Source organism: Nicotiana attenuata, unplaced genomic scaffold, assembly GCF_001879085.1.
Source record: "Nicotiana attenuata strain UT unplaced genomic scaffold, NIATTr2, whole genome shotgun sequence".
NCBI classification, from domain to species: domain Eukaryota; kingdom Viridiplantae; phylum Streptophyta; class Magnoliopsida; order Solanales; family Solanaceae; genus Nicotiana; species Nicotiana attenuata.
The window spans coordinates 46,400-72,439 of record NW_017673999.1 but is presented as its reverse complement, the minus strand read 5'-3'; the positions used below and the strand labels follow the sequence as shown (position 1 = coordinate 72,439).

The 26,040-nt window shown below is 38.4% G+C and overlaps 1 protein-coding gene across 1 annotated transcript; it reads left to right on the top strand.

The window, feature by feature from the left end:
- The first annotated feature begins 18,887 nt into the window (after positions 1-18,887).
- LOC109217788 lies at positions 18,888-19,947 on the top strand. The gene is made up of 2 exons (XM_019382056.1): positions 18,888-18,960; positions 19,409-19,947. Exons 1-2 carry the CDS (start codon positions 18,888-18,890, stop codon positions 19,945-19,947), a joined length of 612 nt encoding a protein of 203 aa, XP_019237601.1.
- Positions 19,948-26,040: the final 6,093 nt, after the last annotated feature.

Sequence of the window (26,040 nt, the reverse complement as noted above, 5' to 3'; positions counted from 1 at the left end):
GCTGATGAACAATATCCAATCTGAAAGTATGTGCTGCACTCTTTTTCCCTCCGTTCAGTTTTTGTTCCAATTGGGTTTTTCTGGCAAGGTTTTTAATGAGGCAGAGATAGAAAGCATATATACTACGACGACAGCAGCAATAAGACCTTCGATAGCAAGTCAAATAAGCAAGTTTCTCTTCGGGGACGGTTAGATAATCTTTGCCTCGATAGCAAATTTCCACTGGGAAGTTAAGTTTGCTATCAGACGGAGGTTATCTGATCGTTCACGAGCACAAACCACTAAAGGATTGTTAGATAGTCCTTTGCTCGATAGCATGGGTTCCTAAGGGAAAGTAAGGTGTGCTGCTGAGTTAAGGATTATCTAGCAATCCATTGGTGGAATCTTTGAAGGCACAAGACTTCCAATGTTCCAATTCGCATTCTTCGCATTCGAGCACTGGGGGGGGGGGGGGGGATATGAGGATACGACATCAATAACTGCCACGTCGATCGGGAACAAAAATCCGGAAATACAAATGTGTCATCGGGACCGGGGACTGCATAGCCAGCCCCGTAAAAAATGTTGTACAAGATAGCTACAAGCAATGGCAATTTCTTTTTTAGTATAACAAATACTTTTGTACTTCTGAAAATAGAAAGAATTAAATGAAATAAAATCCTTTTGATTTTATCTTGTTTCTTGTCTGAACGATGAACTAACTTTGTCATTTGAAAGTTAAACAAGTACTTCAAATGCTAGTGCCGTAATGAACATGAGACGTCCTCTTCAAGAGCATCGTAAATATAAGAGGCCCCTATCTTATTAAAACCCTCACGTTAAAAGGGTTGTCTTCGGAAGAATTTATGCCCAAAATCAGAATGCCTTCGGGGAAAGAATGCACCCGAAGACGTATACGAAAAGACGCAAAAAAGTAAACTTGCACAAAAAAGAATCCCTCATGTAAAAAGGATATTGCTCGGAATCAAAGGACTTCAAAGAAAGAACATCCGAAACTATGCATAGCAAAGCACGAAATGAAAATGTGCGCAAAATGCTTAAGCAAATGCAAAGAGTAAAGACTTGCATGGATATTCAAACAAAAATAAGACTCAAACGATACTTGAGCAAAAATGTGTCTTTATTTACAAAAACATGCCAAAGATGGCAAAGATACAAGAATGGGAAAAAGAAAGGCAAAGCTAAACTGCAGAATCTCCGGAACCAGGAGGAAGAGAAGTGTCTGCGCCCCCGGGAGAAGTAGGTGGATTCGTCAATGACTCGACATTTTCCCTAGTTCAGTCTTCAGCCAGCATCATCATCCTCCATTTCCTCTTCAGTTCTCGAAACTCGGAATCAGAACCAGAAGCATCAGACTGCGCCGGGAGTCCATTTTTAGCAGCCAACTCAAGCTTTCGGGCCTTAGCAATTTCGGCATCAAAGTCAAGGATGCCTGCTTTGGTCTCTTCCATGGTTTTTCTCCTCATGCTGTACATGGCTTAAGTTTTTTCGACAATGAGGGAAGCCACCCGACGTTTGAGTTTTTCCTTGAGTTGGCTTACCTCCTCAGAGAGGCTTTTCCGGGCGGACCTAATGGATTGGAGGCTAATATCAAGGTCATGGAAAGTTTAACTAAAACCCTATAATGCTCGGTAGTTTTTTGTACTTCTCCTCCAACTGGGCACACTTCGACTCCATTGCAGCAAGATCTTCGATTTTGGAGTCCAAGTTTGCTACTAATTCAATCACTTTGTCAGCAGTGGCAGCCTCACGCTCGGTTGCAGCAAGAACGACGTCCTGGACATCAGCCCATTTAGCCTTAGATTCATCGAATCTAGCCCTCAACGGGCCAATTTCTTGTCTAAGGTTCACCACCTCCTGCTCGCTTTGCTGCAAACGAGCCTCCAACACAACTGCCTCAGTGGCTTTGGTTTCCAATCTCTAGCTTCACCTGGTTGATCATATTACGAAAAATAATTAATCATGAAATTTGTAGGGAATTTTTCAAAGCTTAAGGCGTGTCAAAGACACTGTTCTTAAGGATATTTTACCTGATTTGCGTCTATCTCCTAGGATTTAACAAGCTCTTCTAGTTTAAAACTAGGATCAAAAACTAAAAAAGATTTATTCTTGGTGAAAAATCAAACAAAAGGAATGAGAGTATTTTCTATATACTTAGTCTCTCACAGAAGGGAAGAGTGTGTGCATATATAGATAAAGAAAATTAAGAGGTCATGATGAGTGAGTAATGGTTCAACAATTACAAATGTGGAATAATGATCCATTATTCTATAAAATAATAAGGACACTAAATGTTTAATAAAATGAATCTAGACACTTTCAGAAAATATGAATATGAACACTTCCTTTTGAGATATCATATCCATTATTTTTCTAACAACCCCCCACATATCTCAAAAGGAATAGAAGGATAGAATATTTTACTGGATTTTCTACATATAAGTACAATACATCGAATCTAGTGTCTCGTTGACCCAGACCTAGAAAAAAAAATTAAGCTTACAGAACAATTGGTGAAGTTTAGAACTTTTATGAACCAAAAATTCTTTTGTAAGTCCAAGGTCTTATTTATCACATTATACTCGCACAATCTTTGTCGTTATCGCGGTTTTCCGCTAAGAGGCCATGCACGCGTCTGGTTTTCAGGAGAGCTCTAGAGATTTTGCCAGAAATTTCATAGGAGCGTGCGTCCGCACTCCACACTCATATATGTCCATCCATCAAGTGTATTTTGCAACGTAACACAACACCTATAAAAGGCTATAAATTAATGGATTAAGAGTTTAATAACTTAGCCTCATACCTTACGGTCTTGCACTATATACACATACACCATAGGAAGAGACATAAATTAATACTGAATATTTTGTCAACTAATAACTTGTTATTGCCCATATGAACTTACTTCATGGGATCTCCAATTACATAGGTTGGGTTACCTATAAGTTTCATGGTCAATTATTTTTCGTAAGGTTTAAAATAGTCTGAAGGATATTTCACCTGATTTGGGTGTATCCCCCAGGATTTAACAAGCTCTTCTAGTATAAAACTAGGATCAGACACTAACAAGATTTATTCCTAGTGAAAAATCCAGCAGAAGGAAGGAGAGTATTTTCTGTATTCTTAGTCTCTCCCATAAAAGGGAAAAGTGCACACATATAAATAAAGAAAATCAAGAGGTTATGATGGCTGAGTAATGGTTCAATAGTTACAAATGTGGAATAATGATCCATTATTCTATGAAATAATAAGGACGCTAATTATTCAATAAAATGAATTTAGACACTTTCAGAAATATTAATTCAGACACTTCTTTTTGAGATATCATATACACTATTTTTCTAACATTCTCTAGGAAGAATTTTCTTTCATCTGAGATGGTTGTTGCATATTTGGTAGGAGCATCCGCAACATCATTATCTTTCCTGAAGTAGTGAGTCACTTGAATGTTTCTTTGGTTTATTTTCTTTTGAATATTCTCAATCAAGTTGTGCAGTGTCTAAGGAGGTTTAATGGATTTCTGAATTATTTGAACAATAATTACCGAGTCCATTTCCAATTTCAAATATTCAAATTGTTGATCACAATACCAAATGATACCAATAAGCACAACTTTTGCTTCACTAAAATTGTTAGTGTATAACTGTTGGGAAAAATAATATTCCGTCCAGGAATAATATCCACGATAAATCACAATAACACAAGAGAGTAACAATGATCGCAAATTTTTTAACGTGGTAAAATACAATACCCGTGCGGAGCAATATTACTACTATAATATTAAAATTTGGTAGTGTCAAGAGACTACTACAACTTCAAAAGAAATAACACTTTTTATTTTAAATACCTCACTACAATATTACTCACGCTCACTATTTATCTCACATACTACAATCTGTGGATTATTCTCTCTATCTTCTATTGCTTCTCTCTGCTTTTGGTGTGTTTCAAAAGAGAAATGGAGCCTCCTATTTATAAAAAAACTTGCCTACCATTGGACCAATCGGAATGGTTTATTCTTTGCAATCTGCCGTGCAAATTGCCATCGGCCAAAACAAGTTTTGTGACCTGTTGCAACTTGTAATTTAGAACATAGATACACTGCCCATAGCCACAATTTCCTCCAATCATTTTTGTTTCTTTTTTATTTTATTAATTTAGGCAGTTCTTACAATTCTCCTCCTTAATTTTGATTTTTCTTCTTCATTCCAAGACTTGAACTCAATCTCTGAAAATCTTCAAACTTGAGAGGCTTTGTGAAAATATCTGCAACTTGGTCATGAGATTTCACATACTTAAGCTCGACTTCTTTCTATATTCTTCGCGAGTGCTTGTGTTGATTTGTTATCAATACAAATCTCTGTAGCTTCAATTTGTGGCAAATTGAGCTCTTTCAATAATCTTCTCAGCCAAATAGCATGATATGTACATGATGTTGCTGCTATATATTCAGCTTCACAGGTCGAGAGATTAACTATAGGTTGTTCCTTTGAATTCCAAGAAATAACAGAATCACCCAAGAAAAATACAAAACCAGTTGTGCTTTTTCTATCATCAATACCTCCCGCATAATCACTATCACAATATCCCATAAGGTTGAAATCACTAGAGGAAGAATAAAATAGCCCAAAGTCAATCGTACCTTTTAGGTAGCGAAGAATTATTCTAGCGACCTTCAAGTGAGTGGAGCTAGGAGATTCCATGAAGCGACTTATTACTCCAACTGCAAAGAGTATATCTGTCCTGGTACAAGTCTATTACCTCAAACTTCCCACAATACATTTGAAAAGTGTGGGATCCACTTTTTCTCCTTCATCAAACTTGGACAATTTTGTCCTACTCTCCATCTGCGTGTTCACGGGGTTGTAATCGAGCATGTTGAACTTCTTCAATATCACTTTTGTATAGCTTTCTTGAGAGATAAAAATTCCATCCTCCATCTGCTTCACTTCTAGGCCCAAGTAGTATGACATGAGCCCTACGTCCATCATCTCGAACTCACGGGACATATCTTTCTTAAAATCTTCAAACAAACTTGGATTATTACCCGTAAAAATAAGATCATCAACATAAAGACAAGCAAGCAAGATATCTCCATTAGTATGAACTTTAAGGTAAAGAGCATATTCATGGAGACAACTAGCAAACACATTGTCTTGAAAATACTTGTCGATATAACTATTCCATGCTCGCGGGGCTTGCTTCAATCCATATAAAGCTTTGTTCAACATTAACACTTTATCTTCATGGTTTGTGACCATGAATCCCAATGGTTGTTCAACATAGAATTCTTCTTAAATATAGCCATTCAAGAAGGCTGACTTGACGGCTAGTTGATGGATCTTCCACTTCATTTGCGCCGCCAAAGAGATCAGCAAATGAATAGTCTCCAAGCGGGCAATAGGTGCATAGACTTATACATAGTCAATGCCTTGCCTTTGCTTTTAGCCTTTAGCCACAAGTCGTGCCTTGTATCTCTCCACATGTCCATCAGCATTCTTCTTTCTCTTGTACACCCATTTCACTCCAATTGCTCGATGGCCCTTGGGCAGAGTTGTTAACTCCCAAGTGTTGTTCTTCTCTATTTATTTGATCTCCTCCTCCATGGTTTGTCTTCAAACTTTGTATGAAACAGCTTCATCAAAGTTCATTGGCTCACTATCAGCAAAGACACAATATAAAAAATCAAAATTAATAACTTCTTTTGTGCCATCATAGAGCTCTTGAATGTTCCTCGTCCTTTGCAGTTGTTCATTTGAACTTTCTTGAGAAGAAGGAGATGCAACATTAGTTGGTGAAGGAGGTGGAGTTGCATCTTGCACAGGTTCCACGGTCTCTGGCTCTTTTTCATCACCAAATTATGGAAGAAAATCATATGAAGTTTCTTCCCAAACTTCCAATTCCATGCCAATTCTTCATTAAATTCAACATCACGACTTACCACCACCTTGCCGCTGCTTGGGTTGTATAACTTGTAGCCTTTTTAACTCGTATTATATCCAACAAATACATTCTTGACACTTCGATCGTCAAGCTTTTCTCTCCCTTGATGTGGCACATGAGCATATGATATGCTCCCAAAGATTCTCAAATGCTTGACACTTGCCTTTCTTCCACACCATGCTTCTTGAGGAGTATGATCTCTAACATCTCTTGTTGGAGACATGTTGGTCAAATAAACTGAACAAGAGACAACTTTCCCAAAATTCCTTGGGCATACTTTTTGCTTTCAACATACATCTAGCAATATTAAGAATCGTTCGATTCTTTCTCTCTGCAACTCTATTTTGTTGGGGGTGAATAAGGTATCGTTAGAGGGTGACAAATCCCACAGGACTAACAAAAGCCATTAAATTCTTTTTAAGTGAATTTGCCTCCTCTATTAGACCTTAAAGCTTTTATGTCATAGGCACTTTCTTTTTCCACAAGTACTTTAAAATTTTAAAAGCAGCAAAGACTTCAGATTTTTGGTTCAAGAAATAAACCCAAGTCTTTCTACTAAAGTCACCAATAAATAGCAGAAAGTATTTACTTTTACCAGAGTAAGGTGGATTGATTGACCCACATTAGTGTGACCAAGTTGGAGTGGCTTGAATGCTGTTGACATGGACTCCTTCGGAAAACTTCTCCTTGTATGTTTTCCAAGAAGATAAGTTTCACACAATTGATTGGAATGGTTGATTGATGGTATCCCATGCACCATGTTCTTTTTCTCCCATTGATTTGAGCGCTTCAAAATTCAAGTTCCCAAATTGCATGTGCTAACACCATGATTCATCTTGCACATTAGCCTTCACACACTTTGCATCAATTGTCTTAAGATTCAAAGAAAATAATCTATTCTTTGCCATATGAACTTTAGAAATTAGAATTCCACTTGAATCTCTAAGACAAAGATGCATATTTTTCATGTGGAACTCATATTCCTTTTCAAGAAGCTGTCCCAAACTCAAATTACTTTTTAATTTTGGCACATAATAAACATCTTGGATTAACTTGTGGCCACCATTTTTACAGGAGATCGGAATTGTACCTATCCCTTCGGTTTGAATCTTTGAGGTATCTCCAAATGACACATTACCTCTCACTATTTTATTGATCTCCACAAACTTCTCTTTGCATCCACACATATGATTGCTTGCTCCATTATCCAAATACCACGAGCTACAGTCATCCATATCTTCTTCCTTGAGTGCCAGCAACAATGTTGACTCATCTTCTTCTTTCTTATTGTCAACAAGGTTAGTTGTCTCTTAAATATTGCTACAACATTCCCAAGAGTAATGGCCAAATTTATGACAATTATAATACTCAATTATTAATTTGTCACACCTTTGTCCATTATTTTCTTTATAGTAGCCACGTCCTCTTCCTCCTCGTTGTCCAACACCAAAATCTCTGAATGTTTGGTGGATTTTAACTTTATTGTTGAAGTTGTTACCATTACTTCTTCCTCTTCCCCTAAACCCTAAACCCTAAACCCTTGACCGCCATCGCCTCGTCCTGATGGTAGGCTATAATTACGTATTTTAGTCACTTATTGCACTCTAATTTAGTATAATTTAATTGTGTTTGAGCTTTAATCGCTAGTATTTTGTACTTATTGCGTATTTTATGCCTTGTAGGAGAGATTCCGAGTGATGTAGATGTTATGGAGCTAATTTGGAATATTTGGAGCTTTGAAGTCTAAGTTAAATCCCAATGGATTAATGCGGGATCGCGTTCGGGGGTCGAGGATCAAGCCTGGATATCAAAAAGCGAGCAAAACGGAAGACTCTAAGATATTTCCACAGCCGCGACGCGTGGAGCGGCACGTGGGGTGCCGCGGCTGCCCAATTCCTGCTGCTTGTCAAATTACACATTCCCTGATAAACTCCACTGCTTCCCCGCATGGCGCGTCTCCCCATGCGGCGCATCTGTACAAATTTTACAGAGTAAATATCCTATTTAGGCTATAAGAAGTTTTTTATTGGGCCCAATCCTACTTGGTATAAATACATGTAGAAATGTTATTTTTGGGACTTTGACACACAGTCGACCTAAGGAGGCTAAGGAAGAGTTGGAGGAGCCAAAGTACAAGGATTTCATCATTCCTTCCTCACTCAAGATAAGAGTTTGGATTGAATTCATGTTTTCCTTTACTCTAATCATATTTGTGATGAATTACTCCATGTCTATGGAGTAGTTCTCTTTAGGGTTTGATGGATTTGGTGTATTGCTATTTGTTTGTAGATATTAACTCTAGTTTTATGTAGCAGCGTTTTTGGATGATTTAATTATTGCATCTATATTCACTTGTTCATGTAATCGAGAGAAGCATAACTTGTGATATCTTTGCATTATATTGTTGGTTGAGTTCATTAATTCTTCTTAGTAATCAAAAGAGGCTAGTTGAATATTTGATTAAACCTTGTTAGGAGGATAATCGAGAGAGGTTCTCCTAAAGACAAATCCACTACGCATTTGTGCATATCTTCACTGAGCTTAAATTGGTTCATCTCATGAGGTTGGTACTTAATCGAGAGAGGAGTTTCTACTAAACAATTGAACTAATAATTAAGTGAATCCGAGAGACTCACTTGAATGTTAAACGTGAATTAACTAGACTTAAATCCCAGATAATTATCTTGCACCTATCTCATCAAAACCCTACCTTCTCTCATTGATATCTTTCTTTGCATATTCATTGCTTCGATTGTCATTAGTCAATTAGCTCTAAATGTTTAGTTAATTTAGTAGTAATCACAAAACTCTCAATTGTTGATCATCATGGATAGCAATCTAGCTACAACAACAACAACAACAACGATCCAGTATAGTCCCACAAGTGGGGTCTGGGGAGGGTAGTGTATACACAGACCTTACCTCTACCCCGATGGGGTAGATAGGATATTTTCGATAGATCCCCGGCTGTAGAAGGCAAAAAGACGAAAAGAGACAAACTACGATAATACTGTTTAACTCCAATCCCTGTGAATACGATATTATATTATACTATATTCTACTAGCAAGTATATTAAATGTGTGTTTTACGCTTGTCAAATTTTGGTGCCATTTCCAAGGATTGCAGTCAATATTGTTTGAAATAGTTTGTAGTTCTAATTCAGGAATTTTTCTTTTTTCTTATTTTTCTCTTCTCACGGTTGGTGTTCTTTGACTATGCGCAGGTGACAAGTTAGGGTGGTGCATGACTCGATCTACTGGGAAGGAAATGCTACCATGCGAACCAGAAATCGAGAAACAACTACGACAATTGAGGAAGGAAAGAACTCTCTGTTACGCCCCGCAATATTACGTCGATATTACGTCATGTAGTATTGTATGTTGAATTTTTCGTAAGGTAATTGATATCAGTCCAAGGAAAAAAATTATTTGGAGATTATAAGGATTATGCTATTTCAAACAAGTGGTGAGTAAATTCGTGAAGGTGAGAGGGGAAGCAAGTCAAAGAAAATGAATTTTCGTCCAAGTTTGGCATGTTCAGATAAAATACGGGCCGGGCGTTAATACCCGATATTTATGGACTAGTACCACATAAGGTACCATATGACCATGATAGTAGGATGTATAAAGTGTATTAAAAATAAGTAAAATTTTAAGTAATTTGAAACAATTCCTAATTATGCGGGTAATTAATTAATTACCGGGCAACGGGACATTACCTAATTATCTAATAAGTGGATAAAAATTAAAATTTTCCACCCCACCCCCACATGGCAGCCCATGAAGTGGTCAAAAAGCCACTAAATGACTGATATGGTACATGGAAAAGTGTCACATTATTAGAGTGTTAGTCATGACTCATGAGTGTTAAATTCTTGGATAACCTTGTTTCTCTATATTGATCTCTAACTTTAATATGGCCATCAGTACATGTATTCAAATGCTTTTCAAAACTAAGAATTCTCTCCAATTACAAAGTTTCCTAGCATCTTCAACAAAAGTTCCTACAGAATCTTCAACCAAATTCATACGTGAGTTCTTACGTGATTTCTTACACTACAAATTCCTACGTGATTTCTTCAACCAATGAGATTTTTTTAGCACATTAGTCACGGGAGATTTTGTGATTCTAAGGGAGTACGGTACAACCTTTTTCAAGAAATATTATACGAATTTTCCCTACTCCAGGTATGTTAAGGTTATCCCTTCATTCCTTTTGGCATGATCCATATGATGCAAACGAAACGAGCAAATGTACAACTTCCATAAATGTCTCTATTCATAAAAAGGCTAGAGATACTTATATTCTTGATTTCCCCATGTGTCATATTATTATATCATCTGTTCATGGGTCTCAAAAAATACGTATGTTGAAAAAGTTTACTTCATGATATTATTCAAAGGCATAATGATCTTATGACATTCCAAAAAATTTTATTGATGTACTTCTCATGCATTGCATTCACATATACATGTACATTGACCCATGACCAGATGGCGTTATATACGCGTATATATGTATAATATATGTATATGGGATATGGAAAAAGGTTACAGCGTTATATACGCACCACCACTTGATCAGCTGGTATACGTTGATGATTTGCCCACAGTGGCCGAGATGATATGGTGGGATGCCCTCATAGGCTTGATGATTTCATGAACACATGTACCTATGCACGACATGACATTCATATGCATATGCATGACACTATAAGTATTTCATGATTTACAGAGTTATCCAGACTTACAGGTTAAGTTATTTACTCTATACTCCTTCCATGTCTGTTATGTACTTATTTATGTGCCTTACATACTCGGTATATTATTCGTACTAACGTCCCTTTTTGCCTGGGAACGCTGTATTTCATGCCCGCAGGTCGAGAGCCCTCCAAGTAGGCTATCAGCTCAACGGAAGGTGTTGGTGTGCTCCATTTGTTTCGGAGTTGCTTGATTGATTAGTATAATTTAGACGTGTATTGTTTGGTATGGCGAGAAATTATGTATTCTTAGAGGCTTGTAGAGAGATGTCATGTACGTAAAAGATTGTATGGCCTTGTCGGCCCATGTTCAGTACACGAGTGGCTAATTTGGTCTTATAGGCTCGTACTTCATATGTATAAGTTTGTATTCCCTCATGCTTTACTCCAATTCTTTTACCTATGATAAAATGATATGAAAGATATGTTATATTGGTACTCGGTTGATAAGGTAACGGGTGCCCGTCGCGGCCCATCGGTTTGGGTCGTGACAAAAGTGGTATCAGAGCAGTTCTATCCTAGGGAGTCTACAAGCCGTGTCTAGTAGAGTCTTGTTTATGGGTGTGTCGTGCACCACACTTATAAGCAGGAGGCTACAGGGCATTTAGGACTGTCGCTCTTTCTTCTTACTCTAGATCGTGTGGTAGAGCTCATTTATAAGAATTCAAATTCCGAACTTCTATTCTATTCGTGATAAGACTATGCGTACGTTCAGAAAGATTATCGATAAGAGATATAGCTGTGGAAGTGTTGAATTAGAGAAATTCGATTTTGCATCTTGCTTATGATGAGTAAATGCGAGGTCTTCAGCAGATCATGCGTGTACTAAAAGGTGCATGGTTCTTGATAAGGAGCTTTTAGGAAAGAATACTTATCCACTCTTGCGGTAAAAAGGAATAACGGAATCGTAAGTCAGACACAAGTTGCAGCAAGTAAAAAAAGCAAGGTGAAGAAGGGTACAAGGTACCCAATTAATAAAGATTATCATTATGTACCATTCAGGAAGGATTATATAAGCATTTTGAATTACCTTCAATAGTAATAGATGTACGTACAATTGCACCTATCTCAGTCATGCCCTATGGGAGCTAATGGATTTGGTTTAAAAGAAGGACAAGACAGTAGGATCCGGCTGGGGTTAGAGTAACCGAAAATGAGGAATGGATGGTTTGCGTTAGATGACATTTCCGAATGATATAACAAAGGTGCTAATAGATCTCCTTGTGAGACACCCAGGTGGTACACTCTAGAATATTACAATTAGATGAGAATACTAGTGTGATCAAAAATATTCCGAAGATAGGCACTGAAAGCCTAGAAGGGATAAATATTACTTTAGTGTGACTCTCGTCTCTAGTAGAGCGAGGGGGTTGAGCAACCCGAAGAGCCGATGAATGAAGCAAGGAGAGCTGAAAGCGAAAGAATATCTTGTTGAAAGTTTCAGAATAAAGTGATAGACAGAAATGTTAGCAGGAAATAAGAAGAGAGTTGATGAAGCATTAAGAGTAAGATGTGATACCTAGATGATAACAGCAGGTCAAAAAGATGATAGTATTACAGAATCTATAGTTAAATGAAGAAAGAGATGAGGGGTGATGGGACTTAAGACAACAAAAGAATATAGGCCATACAGTCACGTCCTCATTCCGAGAAATAATTTCGCGACTCTAACGTGATTGACAGAAGGGAAAGTTAGACCCCAGAGTAATGGAAATCAATATGGACTGGTGACCAAGATAAACTAAACATGAATTAGGAACTAAGCAATTTGATAATAGTCAGCATCATGAGAATTTCAGATTGCGTTCCAGCAATAATAGAATGGACAACAGAAGAAGATCCATGACGAATTCAGAGGATGGTCATTCAAGAAAATGCTTCCCTAAAGCAGGCAATGTGAGCAAAGTTAAGCTTAAGGGACTATATGTTCCACTTACACTAAGTGCCACCATTGCGAGTGAGGAATTTTTTTATCCTTGGTACATAAGGATCAACGCAAGGCGAGTAAGGGTCATTGATGATGCGAAAGGACGCCAAAGATGGAGAGGAAAAACATCTATAGGCAGGTCGTCGTAGCTCCAAGTCTTAGTACTCCCCTAAAGGGGGGAATATGGAATGATAAAGGAAGAATGCGATAAAAATGAGAAAGGGATGAGATTGCACTTATCCGAATCCTACAGATATGCTATGATTCGAGAACGTTACGTAAGCACGATGTCAGAAAAAGGAAGTAAGGGTTCCTGCCCGGAAGGTTATTGATAAATAAGGAGCCAGTGCAAGAGGTAAGTTAGACAAAGGAAATAACCTAAGAGAGATTACGCGGAATATGGATATGAGAATGGGTCGACGAGTAGTTTAGTAGTTGATTCAGGAAGGGCCTAGTCATGGCTAGACAAGAAGTTACAGACAAATCAGCAGATCATGCAAGATAAATGTAGTAAACCCTAACATGGAGAATTCAGCCTCGCAGTAATGTCATTATAATACTAGAGATATATTCAAATAGGAATTGGGGTAGTTAAAGGTACTGTATGAGTGTTACGGGGATAAAAGAAAGTACCACTGGGAAGGCAGTCAAAATATCAGTTCAGAAGCAACCCTACAAGCACAAGGGCACGGAGTTAGGCAACTACGGATGATTATAGGCAAGGAAGGACATCAAAAGGTCCATAATAAGCTCACAGCATAAGCTCACACCTTTACGAGAGTCTAGGGTTCTCCCTAAGTACTACAACGAAAGACTAGCTGAGGAAATAAGGAAGAAGGCTTCAACCTAAGCACAACGACCTAAATAGGAAATGATCATGTAACAACAGTCTCAAAACAATATTGTAAGCACTCCAAAGGAAAGTGGCACCTACCGTGGTTAATGAACGAGAAGTAAAATTAAAAGTAATATTCGAGATATGAGTTGCACGAAAACTCTGACATACGTGGGAACTAAGATAAGCTAAGTATGCACGCAACAAGGGGCAAAAAGACCAGGAAAAGTAATAGCTTACGTTAAAGAAAGCTAAGAAGGAACGAAAGGAATTATTCGATCAATGATCCCGAGTTGGTGACGCTATGAACGCACTTAAGAGTTTGGAGTTCTATACCTGCAGCATATACAGCCGTAGAAGATTCTGGTATACGTTAAAAGAAAGAATTGAGCCTAGGTCATAGACGAAGGATTGAATTGTTAAAGGATTTTATCATGGATATCCCTCAGCGCCTATGAAAGGCTAAAGTAATAACTAATACTAGGAGCCGCCGATCGGAAGATAGCTTAAGCCTACATAAAGGCTGATCAGAAAAAAGAGGAAACTAAAGAGTTACATCGACTAAGCAAATTAGGAGGGACCAAGAGAATTATAGGCCTCAGGATCACTCTTAAGTAGCAGAGGTATAAGAGAGATAGTACAGTAGCCATATTTCATAACGGCTCTACGATGAAGCCAACTGAAGAGTACCAGCCTCATAAGAAGTCATTATGAAGCTCCCACCGGATTGTGTATGCACCAAAGGTGCAAGTATTATAATAGAGCTTTAGGTTGTGGAGATAAATTATGCCTATGTGGAAGGGAGGTTATGAAAGAGATAGAATAATGTGAGGCAATATATTAAGGTAAGTAAGGAAAAGGTGAACAACATACAAGATACTCAAATACAGAAGGTTATGAATAGTCCATGCTGCAGAAAAGGGGCTAGAAGCGCGGGGATTCAGTATTTAGGAATGATAGCATCATCGTCAGTGGCATACCTTCCAACCTATGGTTCCTAAGTACGAAAAGGTCTAACTAGAGAGTGAAATAAGATTTAGAGACGATGTGATGTCTCGATGTTCCAGAAAAACATAAGGAAATCAGTCACAAGCTAAAGTATGATGTAACGACAAGGTTTAAAAAAGACAGGAGTAAGGATAAGAGAAGGGCAAGTGAGGAAATGATGAAAATGGATAAATCCTCGGGATTAAGCCCGTGAAAACAAGGGAGCTGATGGTTCCTCTAAGTTATAGAAAGCTCAGTATAATCTGAATGAACTCAAAGGAGTCTAAGACTAGTAGCATTTAGAAGAGATGGAATGTTGCCCTGGTAATAGAATAATAATATAACTGTGATAGATAAATGATGGCGTTTGGGCATTCGATTGAGTAATAATCTAACAAAGAAAAGAAAGGGATCTCATGAATTGGACATGATTAAAATACCCACACAAGGTGAATCACATTGGGATGCTATAAAGTACGGTTATGAAAGTATAGTATCACCCCTAGGTGGATCAATCTAATTACTCCAGATGCCCCAATGAGACGCGAACCCTAGCGACGGTGTTACATAAGAGAGCAAGTTATCAGTGGTAGATGATGGATCAACATTAAGGTGAATCAACATTAGATGGATAAAAAGTTCAACAGTATGAGATGAGATTAGACCATCAGTCTTAAGGATAAGCAACGAGAGTAACTTGGAGTTGGTTGTAGACCTCAATAACGATAAATCGACGTAAGAATTATGGTATAGTATGACCTACGTAGATGCAGTAAAGTCATACGAATGGATAACCAGGTCTATGAAATAAGATATAGCCATATTCGCAAGTTCTACAAAGTATCGAGCAAAGAACTTCATTACCCCTATAGGTGCCCCGAGAGGCATCCTATTAAGTTGTATATGTTTACAAAGTAAGGCCTAGAGATTAGATAAAAGTCGGAGGAAAAAGGAGAGAAGAGTCACAAAGGCACACTTACAAGGTCAGTATCGTAGAGGCTGCATGATAGGAGGTAGCAACAGTTACAAGATTAGAAGGAATTCGATCAAGTATCATGGCGTGGGAAAGAGGTCTAAAAGGGGGAATGCGCCGGCCTTTGGATTTATTCAAAGAACAGTTGCCTAAATGGAAAGGAGAATGTTAAAGTATTCGCAAGAGCTATGGGTTATGAGAATGATAAGTGCATCAGCCAACTTTCGAGGACGAATGTTCCAAAGAGGGGAATGATGTTACGCCTCGCAATATTACGTCCTGTAGTATTGTATGTTGAATTTGTCGTAAGGTAATTGACATCAGTCCAAGGAAAAAAATTATTTGGAGATTATAAGGATTATGCTATTTCAAATAAGTGATGAGTAAATTCGTGAAGGTGAGAGGGGAAGCAAGTCAAAGAAAATGAATTTTCGTCCAAGTTTGGCATGTTCGGATAAAATAGGGGCCGGGCGATAATACTCGATATTTATGGACTAGTACCACATAAGGTACCATATAACCATGATAGTAGGATGTATAAAGTGTATTAAAAATAAGTAGAATTTTAAATAATTTGAGACAATTCTTAATTATGCGGGTAATTGGTTAATTACCGCGCAATGGGACATTACCTAATTATCTAGTAAAAGGATAAAAATTAAAATTTTCCACCCCACTCCCACATGGCAGCCCATGAAGTGGTCAAAAAGCCACTAAATGACTCATATGGTACATGGAAAAGTGTCACATTATTAGAGTATTAGTCATGACTCATGAGTGTTAAATTCTTGGATTCATCACCAACCTTGTTTGTCTATATTGATCTCTAACTTTGAAATGGCCATCAGTACATGTATTCAAAAGCTTTTCAAAACTTAGAATTCTCTCCAATTACAAAGTTTCCTAACATCTTCAACAAAAGTTCCTACAGAATCTTCAACCAAATTCATACGTGAGTTCTTACGTGATTTCTTACACTACAAATTCCTACGTGATTTCTTCAACCAATGCGATTTTTTTAGCACATTAGTCACATGAGAGTTTGTGATTCTAAGGGAGTACGGTGCAATCTTTTCCAAGAAATATTATACGAATTTTCCCTACTCCAAGTATGTTAAGGTTATCCCTTCTTTCTTTTTGGCATGATCCATATGATGCAAACGAAACGAGCAAATGTACAACTTCCATAAATGACTCTATTCATAGAAATGCTAGAAATACTTATATTCTTGATTTCCCCATGTGTCATATTATTATATCATCTGTTCATGGGTCTCAGAAAATACGCATGTTGAAAAAGTTTACTTCATGATATTATTCAAAGGCATAATGGTCTTATGACATTCCGAAAGATTTTATTGACGTACTTCTCATGCATTGCATTCACATATACATGTACATTGACCCATGACCAGATGGCGTTATATACGCGTATATATGTATATGGTATATGGGAAAAGGTTACGACATTATATACGCACCACCACCTGATCAGCTGGTATACGTTGATGATTTGCCCACAGTGACCGAGAGATATGATGGGATGCCTTCAGAGTCTTGATGATGTTATGAACACATGAACCTATGCACGACATGACATTCATACGCATATACATGACACCATAAGTATTTCATGATTTACAGGATTATCCAGACTTACAGGTTAAGTTATTTACTCTATACTCCTTCCATGTTTGTTATGTACTTATTTATGTGCCTTACATACTCGGTACATTATTTGTACTGACGTCCCTTTTTGCCTGGGGACGCTGTGTTTCATGCCCGCAGGTTCCGATAGATAGGTCGAGAGCCCTCCAAGTAGGCTATCAGCTCAACTCAAGATGTTGGTGTGCTCCATTTGTTTTGGAGTTGCTTGATTCATTAGTATGATTTAGACGTGTATTGTTTTGGTATGGCGGGACTCTATCCCGACCTTTATGGAAATTATGTATTCTTAGATTCTTGTAGAGAGATGTCATGTACGTAAAAGATTCTATGGCCTTGTCGGTCCATGTTCAGTACAGGAGTGGCTAATTTGGTCTTATAGGCTCGTACTTCATATGTATAAGTTTGTATTCCCTCATGCTTTACTCCGGCTCATTTACCTATGATAGAATGATATGAAAGATACGTTATGTTGGTACTCAATTTAGTAAGGTACCGGGTGCCCGTCGCGGCCTATCGGTTTGGGTCGTGACAATCTCCCCGAGATTATAGAGAAGGTTGGGCAATCCTCAACCAAAGAAACTATGGCTGGAGATGATGATAATGTTTATTTGGTTGCAAAAGAGGCAGCTCAACAAAGAGAAAAAGCTGCATGGGATGCTGAGGAAGCAGCTCTGAGAGATACACAGATTATCTATGATGAGGAGAGGGCTCGGAGAATTGCTCAGAATCAACCTTTTGTTCCAAACCAGTTCGGAAATATAGCTCTCGGTGCTGGGAGACCACTTGGCGATTATGCTAGACCTGTCTACAACCAAGAATTATCAAGTGTGAGACCACCTCCAGTTGCAACTAATAATTTCGAGTTGAAGCAAGGGTTGCTCAAACCCTTCAAAATTGTTGTGTCTTCAGAGGGAAGCCAAACGAACATCCAAAAAACCATGTACTGGACTTCGAGGAGATTATGAACACCATTCAATACAATGGTGTTCACAAGATGCATTTTACTTAAGGGCATTCCCCTTCACACTAAAAGATGATGCAAAGCACTGGCTTCGAAGCTTGCCTAATGGATCGATTCGAACATGGGATGAGATGACCTCTTGATAAATATTTCTCATCATCTAAGATGGGCAAGTTTAGAGAGAAATCCACAACTTCTGTTAGAACACGACTGAAACTTTGTTTGAAGCATGGGGGAAGTATAAGAAGATAGTGCGAAAGTGTCAACATAGCGGAATCGAACTCTGGATGCAACTCTAAGACTTTTGGGATGGATTCACACCGGCCTCACGTAGAACATTGAGCAATGCAACTGGAGGCCTGTTGATGAAGAAGACTCTAGAGGAGATAGTCACAATTCTAGATGAGTTATTTGAAGATGCAAATCAGTGGCCCTCTAAGATTGGTGAAAGAAGAAGATCAACTGGTGTTCACCAAGTTGATGCTAGCACATCTGTGTAGATACAAATTGATGCCATGGACAAAGAAATAAGGAAGCTGACCTTAGCCTCAATACACAATGAGCCTCACGCAGTTTATGATATATGTGGAAGAGGACACCCAAATCATGAGTGTCAAGCCTCAATTGAGGAAGCTAATGCCGTGGGAAATTATAACTTCAATGCAATGGGTCAGAAGCACCCCAATTTTTCATGGATTTCACCTGGGGGTACTGCAAATTCATGGCAACAAAACAACCCTAGATTTCAAGGAGAAGGAGCTCCAGGCTTTCAAAATCAGTAGAGGCCACAGTTTTAGCCTCAACAGGCCAATCAGTCTGGGTTAGAAGATCTAATGAAGGCCTTTATTGTCAAGACAGATGAGAGGCTAGATGCTCATGGAGTAGCCATCAAAGATCTTGGCACAGGTTTGCGAAACTTGGAGAGACTGTGGGAAAAATTTCAATTATATTATCTGAGAGAATCCTAGGTACTTTGCCAGCTAACACTGAAAAGAAACCCAAAGAAATGGAGAATGTTGTGACCTTGAGAAGCGGCCAAGTATTGAAAGATCCCACTCCAATCCAAAAAGAGGTGATACCTGAAAAAGAAAGTAGGGAGCAACTGAAAAGTGAAGTTAAAAATAAGAAGAAAGGCAAGAAGTGAGCTGAGAAAAAGAAGAAGGAAGAGACTTCGAGAAGGGAGGAACGTACTGAGAGCGAGCATATGCCTGCTCTACCTTTTCCCCAAAAGCTATATAGAGAAAAGCTGCACAAGCAGTTTGAGAGATTTCTCGATATGCTGAAACATGTTAACGTAAATTTTCCATTCACAAAAGTGCTCTCACAAATGCCAGCTTATGCCAAACTCTTGAAGGAGATCCTGACAAAGAAGAGGAAGATAGAAGAGACCTCAGTGGTCAAGTTCACAGATCATTGCAGTTCAATCTTACAAACAAACTCCCACAAAAGTGCGGAGACCCAGGAAGTTTTACTATACCTTGCTCTTTAGGCACTCTTAACTTTGATAAATCTTTATGTGATTCTGGTGCCTCAATTAATTTTATGCCTTTGTCTATTTATAGGAAACTGGAGAATAAGCTTGGAGAGATAAGGTCTGCACAAATATCTTTGCAGTTGCCATACCAGACGACTTTGATACCCGCGGGGATAATTGAAGATGTCTTAGTGCGGGTAGATAAGTTCGTATTTCCTGTAGACTTTATAGTGGTGAAGATGGATGAGAATAAGGAGATACCCCTAATCCTAGGAAGACCATTCTTAGCAATGGGTAGAGCAATATTAGACATACATGATAGAAAACTCATGCTTAGAGTGGGTGATGAGACTGTGACGTTTAAGATGGATGTAGAAACGGGGGTGAAAAAGGAGAAGCTAGCTGCAAGTGTTGAGTAGAAGGTGAAGGGAGTGAAAGAGAAGGTTGTAGTTAGTGAGAAAGACAAGTGTGGGGTGTACCCCAAGAAGGCTGAGAAGAAGTTGTCTGCATGGATGTGTGCACTAGTTCGGGCGAGAGGAATGGAACCCGACTTTGATTCAGACCCCGACTAGATGTTCGGGGAAGTTTCCTTTACCTTATGCTTTTTAATTGTATGTCATGGGTACATGCCACAACTTAAAGCGTGGGGTGGGGGATATTTGTATGTTGTATGTACATTAGTTGTAGTTTGTTTTTGTTAGTTTGAGTTGTTAGAGATAGAGAAAATTTTTTTTAAAAAAAAACATAAAAATTCTAAAATATTTGATTTTTTCCGACGGTGGATATCATTCGACATGTTTCTTGTGGGATTAAAGTCGAAGGAAAAATAACAAAAAGATTTTCTTTTGTTAGGTAGTGTATTAATTCCCCTTGATTTTTCTTTGTGTCGCGGTTCTTTTTCAAGGGGTTTGTTTGAACCGGGTGTAGTTAATTTTTATTTTATTAGAAGTAGGAAACCTTGTGCTGTGATTTGAATTGAAGCAATATCTCTTGACTTTATTATGCCTTGAGAATAGTGAGTGCTTTAGTTGTGACACTTAGGCTCAGTCTTTAACTCTTGTATAAGTGCCGTAAATGGTATGATCTTAACTTTACTTAACTGCTTTGACTAGAGTGTCACGATGAGTCCAATCCTGAGTGAGTTATGTGCCATGTGTGTGTGAGTTTTTATGTTATTCTGTGCATCGCATTCGATGTCTAGAACTTGTCCCGTGTGTTTGCAAGCGAAATAGTAGTTTTGTTCAGTCTTGGAGTTGGAAGTGATATAGACATTTCTTTGTTAAGCCAGTTATATGTTTTACACACCTAATTGTTATGAATCTTAGTTAACCCCTTTGATCAGGTAATCCTGTTTCTTTGGCAGCCACATTACAAGCCTTACCCATTTGTTTGAATTGACCGTCTATTTGAACCTTTTCACCTCTCATGAGCAGTTGAATTTGATATGAACTTTGTAAAAGTTAAAGTGTAGGGGTGTTGGTTTGGCTTTTGAGTGGAACTATTGAAATAAGGATAAAGGTGCAATGTATTGAAAAAGTAAGAGCCACTTGAACTGAAAAAGAAAAGAAAAAATAGTTGTATTGTGGTTCAAATATTCTTTGATAGTGGTAACTCTTCATGTAATTGTGCTTAAAGAAGTAGGGAGTTAATGTATATTGATTTGAAGGTGGAGTTATAGTTTGACATAAGTGTGTGGTTTTGAATGTTGATGTGTATGTATTAAAGTGCTTAGGGAGGTGTAGTCACTCTTATGTCTAAATGTATCCTACCCGTCTCGCAGCCTACATTACAACCAATTAAAGTCCTACTTGATCGTTGACTGAATAATCTCAATTAGTAGAGTAGTACACTACGGCAAAGCCTATGGTGCATCTTTTGTGGCATATGAATGTTGTTTCTGAGAGTGGGAGAATTCTTTCTATCTTGAGTTCCTGATTGTTCTTAAATTTTATTGTGTGTGGAACTACTCTCAATTGTTGAGTGAGGGCACTTGATTCATGAAAGAAAGGTAATGTCATTGACCTCTATATTAGAGTAAGTGAGCGGGTTGTGAAAAATGCGTGGTACTTGTGAGTCAAATCTTGAGGCGAAGATGTTACATTATTGTTCTTAATCCATTTTAAATATTCTTGGTATGATGAGTTAGGAGAGTTGTCTAAAAAGGCCGTGTTTATATATAGTGTAGTTTGATTGCTCGAGGACGAGATATCGTATAAGTGTGGGGTGTTGATGGTAGGCAATAATTACGTATTTTAGTCGCTTATTGCACTTTAATTTACTGCACTTTAATTGTGTTTGAGCTTTAATCGCTAGTGTTTTGTACTTATTGCGTGTTTTATGCCTTGTAGGAATGATTCCGAATGATGTAGATGTTATGGAGATAATTCGAGCTATTTGGAGCTTTGAAGTCTGAGTAAAATCCCAAAGGATTAAGTCAGGATTGCGTTCGGAGGTCGAGGATCAAGCCTGGATATCAAAAGCAAGAAAAACAGAAGACTCTGAGATATTTCCACAGCCGCGATGCATGGAGCGGCACGTGGGGCGCCGCGGCTGCCCAATTCCTGCTGCTTGTCAAATTGCACATTCCATGATAAACTCCACTGCTTCCCCGCATGGCGCGTCTCCCCATGCGACGCGCCTGTACAAATTTTACAGAGTAAATGTCCTATTTCGGCTATGAGAAGGTGTTTTTGTTTGGGCCCAAGGCTACTTGGTATAAATAAATGTAAAAACGTTATTTATGGGACTTTTGACACACAATCGACCTATGGAGGCTAAGGAAGAGTTGGAGGAGCCAAAGCACAAGGATTTCATCATTCCTTCCTCACTCAAGACAAGAGTTTGGATTAAATTCATGTTTTCCTTTACTCTAATCATATTTGTGATGAATTACTCCATGTCTATGGAGTAGTTCTCTTTAGGGTTTGATGGATTTGGTGTATTGATATTTGTTTGTGGATATTAACTCTAGTTTTATGTATTGAAGCATTTCTAGATGATTTAATCATTGCATCCATATTCACTTATTCATGTAATCGAGAGAGGCATAACTTGTGATATCTTTGCATTATATTTTTGGTTGAGTTCGTTAATTCTTCTTAGTAATAGAAAGAGGCTAGTTGAATAGTTGATTAAACCTAGTTAGGAGGATAATTGAGAGAGGTTCTCCTAAAGACCTATCCACTATGCATTCGTGCATATCTTCACCGAGCTTAAATTGGTTCATCTCGTGAGTTTGGGACTTAATTGAGAGAGGAGTTTCTACTAAATTGAACTAATAATTAAGTGAATTTGAGAGACTCACTTGAATGTTAGACGTGAATTAATTAGAATCCCAGACAATTATCTTGCACCGATCTTATCAAAACCCTACTTTCTCCCATTGATATCTTTCTTTGCTTATTCATTGATTCGATTGTCATTAGTCAATTAGCTCTAAGTTCTTAGTTAATTTCAATAGTAATAAAAAACTCTCAATTGTTGATCATCTTTGATAGCAATCTAGCTACAAACTATGAAAATACTGTTTAACTCCAATCCCTGTAGATACGATATTATATTATACTATATCCGACTAGAGAGCATATTTAAGTGTGTGTTTTGTGCTCGTCACGTTCGTTCCCACGATAGCTCTTTTTACCTCCATAATCCTTGAAGGATGCCCAAGTTTTAAGAAGTTATTCCAATGGCAATTCTTGTCTCCTTTTGATCTTTTCTTCACGGGCCTGTAAACAACCCTCTAATTGCTCCACCATCATAGAGTCTAAATCTTTAGACTCCTCAATAGCATAACCACAAAATCAAATTTAGGTTTTAAAGTGCGAAAGATCTTTTCTACCACACGGACATTTTCTATGTCCTCCCCGTATCTTCTTAATTGATTCACAATAGCATTCACTTTTGAACAATAATCCAAAATGCATTCGGAATATTCTTTCATTTTTAAAACGTCAAAATCAGTCCTTAGAGTTTGAAGTTTTACCTTCCTCACCTTGTCAACTCCTTGGAAAGAATTTTGTAAAATCTCCCAAGCTTCCTTTGAGGTGGTAGTATCTGCCACCTTCTCAAATATGGCATCATCCAAACATTGATGAATAAACGTGAGGGCTTGTTGATCCTTCTTCGTCGTTTTTGCCAAGATCTCTTTTTCATTTTGAGGCAGAGCTTCCTCATTATCGGGTTTTGCATACCCTTTGTCTATGATTTCCCACATCCTGGGAGCCAAGAATGACTTTCATACGTAGAAACCATTTCTCATAATTTTTGTTTTGTGAAACGGGGTACTGAAAAGACAGCGGACCATTACTCGTCATGGCTCTGATACCACATTGTTGGAAAAAATAATATCCCCCCCAGGAATAATATCCATGATAAATCACAATAACATAAGAGAGTAACAACGATACCAAATCTTTTAACAGGGTAAAATATAATACCTGAACGAAGTAATATTACCACTACAATATTACAATTTGGTAGTGTCAAGAGACTACTACAACTTCGAAAGAAATAACACTATTTATTTTAAACACCTCAATACAATAATACTCATACTCACTATTTATCTCACACACTACGATATGTGGATTACTCTCTCTAACTTCTATTGTTTCTCTTTGTTTTTGGTGTGTTTCAATGTAACGACCCGGCCGGTCGTTTGAAAAGTTACAGCCATTCCCCTATTTTTCTCTGCTTTATTTGTGTTCTTTGCTTTATTATGTCTCACCGGGTTGGTTCGGGTCTGGAGTAGTTTTGGAGTAAATTGAGACACTTAGTCTCTTAGGAGAAAGTTTAAGTTGGAAAAGTTGACCGGATGTTGACTTATATGTAAAAGATATCGGATTTGAATTTTTATGGTTCTGTTAGCTCCGTTAGGTGATTTTGGAATTGGGAGTGCGTTCGGAATGTGATTTGGAGACCCGTGGTAGAATTAGGCTTGAATTGGCGAAAGTTAAAATTTTGGCAATTTTGGTCGTCAGTGGAAATTTTGATATTCGGGTTGGAATGGAATTCCGGAGGTTGGAATAGGTTCGTGGTGTCACTTTTGACTCGTGTGCAATATTTGAGGTCATTCGGATGTGGTTTAGCGGGTTTCAGCATCGTTTGTGGAATTCAGAAGTTTAGAAGTTCTTAGGCTTGAATCCGAGTGTAATTTGGTACTTCGATGTTGTTTTAAGTGATTCGAAGGTTCGACCATGTTTGTATGATGTTATGGGATATGTTGTTATGTTTGGTTGAGGTCCCGAGGGCTTCAGATGAGTTTTGGGTGATTAACGAAACAAGTTTGGAACTTGGAAAGCTGCTGAAGATTGAACTCAGCTGTCATAAACGCACCTGCGGAGTGGGAGCCGCAGGTGCGAGCCCGCATGGGCGACTGAGGAGCCGCACATGCGGCCATGGAGGACCTGGGAAGGAACCGCATGTGCGAGGTAGTTTCCGCACCTGCGATGATCGTAGATGCGGTCTAGAGGCGCAGAAGCGGTCCTAAGGATTTTAAGTGATTTCCCCGGAAGTGGAGCTTGGTCCACAGATGCAGTCCCGCATATGCGGTGAAGGGACCGCAGGTGCGGCTTCGCTAGGCGGAATGCGTAAATAGAGGACTTCGTGATTTTGCATCATTTCCACTATTTTCAACTCGGACTTTGGAGCTTTTGAGGTGATTTTTGGAAGGGGATTCAAGGATTCTCACTGAGGTAAGTCCCTCGAGCCTAAGTACCCTTAGCTATGGTGTTTTCCCATTGTTTTCTCATCTAATTAGTGGGGTTTTGAAGTGAAAATTGGGGGTTAGGGCTTGGGATTTTGGAGAGTGTAATTTGGGGATTTGAGAGGCCTATTGATGTCGGATTTTGATAAATTTCGTATAGTTAGACTCGTGAGTGAATGTATTTTCGGATTTTGTAACTTTTGTCGGATTTCGAGACGTGGGTTCGGGAGCCGAGTTTGACCCAATTTCGAAATTTGAGTCCAATTTAGTAATATTCTTGTGGAATTGGTTCCTTTGGCATATATTGATAGTGTTGTATTACTTTTGGTTGGATTCGGGACGTTTGGAGGCCGATTCGAGAGGCAAGGGCATCGCGGAGTAGGATTTTGCTCGGATTGAGGTAAGTAACAGCTGTAAATCTGGTCCTGAGGGTATGAAAGCCTGAACATTGTGTCTTGTGACTATTTTGGAAGTGACGGGCGTATGGGCATGCACTAAGGGGATTGTGACTTGGTCCGTTTCGTAGAACTGTAAAGTTGAACAACATGCTGTTAGCTATATGCTCTCTATGTGTTATGAAAGATTGACTATAAATCATGTTACAAACTATGTTTAGGCTATACATTGGCACTATTGGGTCCCGTAGGGGCCGCGTTACATGTTGAATTTCCTGTTAAATGCTATTTGTACTCAGTCACAGTTTTTACACGCATGTCATATCACAGTTTCTGTTATTCTGTTCGATGCATCATGTTGTTGCTGTTTGGGCTGATTTTCCTGATATCTGAGAGCCCGAGAGACTGGAGAG

Excerpts from the sequence above, each read along its gene's own strand:
- LOC109217788 (XM_019382056.1), top strand. The coding sequence starts at position 18,888 with ATGAAGGCCTTTATTGTCAAGACAGATGAGAGGCTAGATGCTCATGGA. Across the intron at positions 18,961-19,408 it reads CATCAAAGATCTTGGCACAG|GAGATCCTGACAAAGAAGAG; the intron begins GTTTGCGAAACT and ends AAACTCTTGAAG.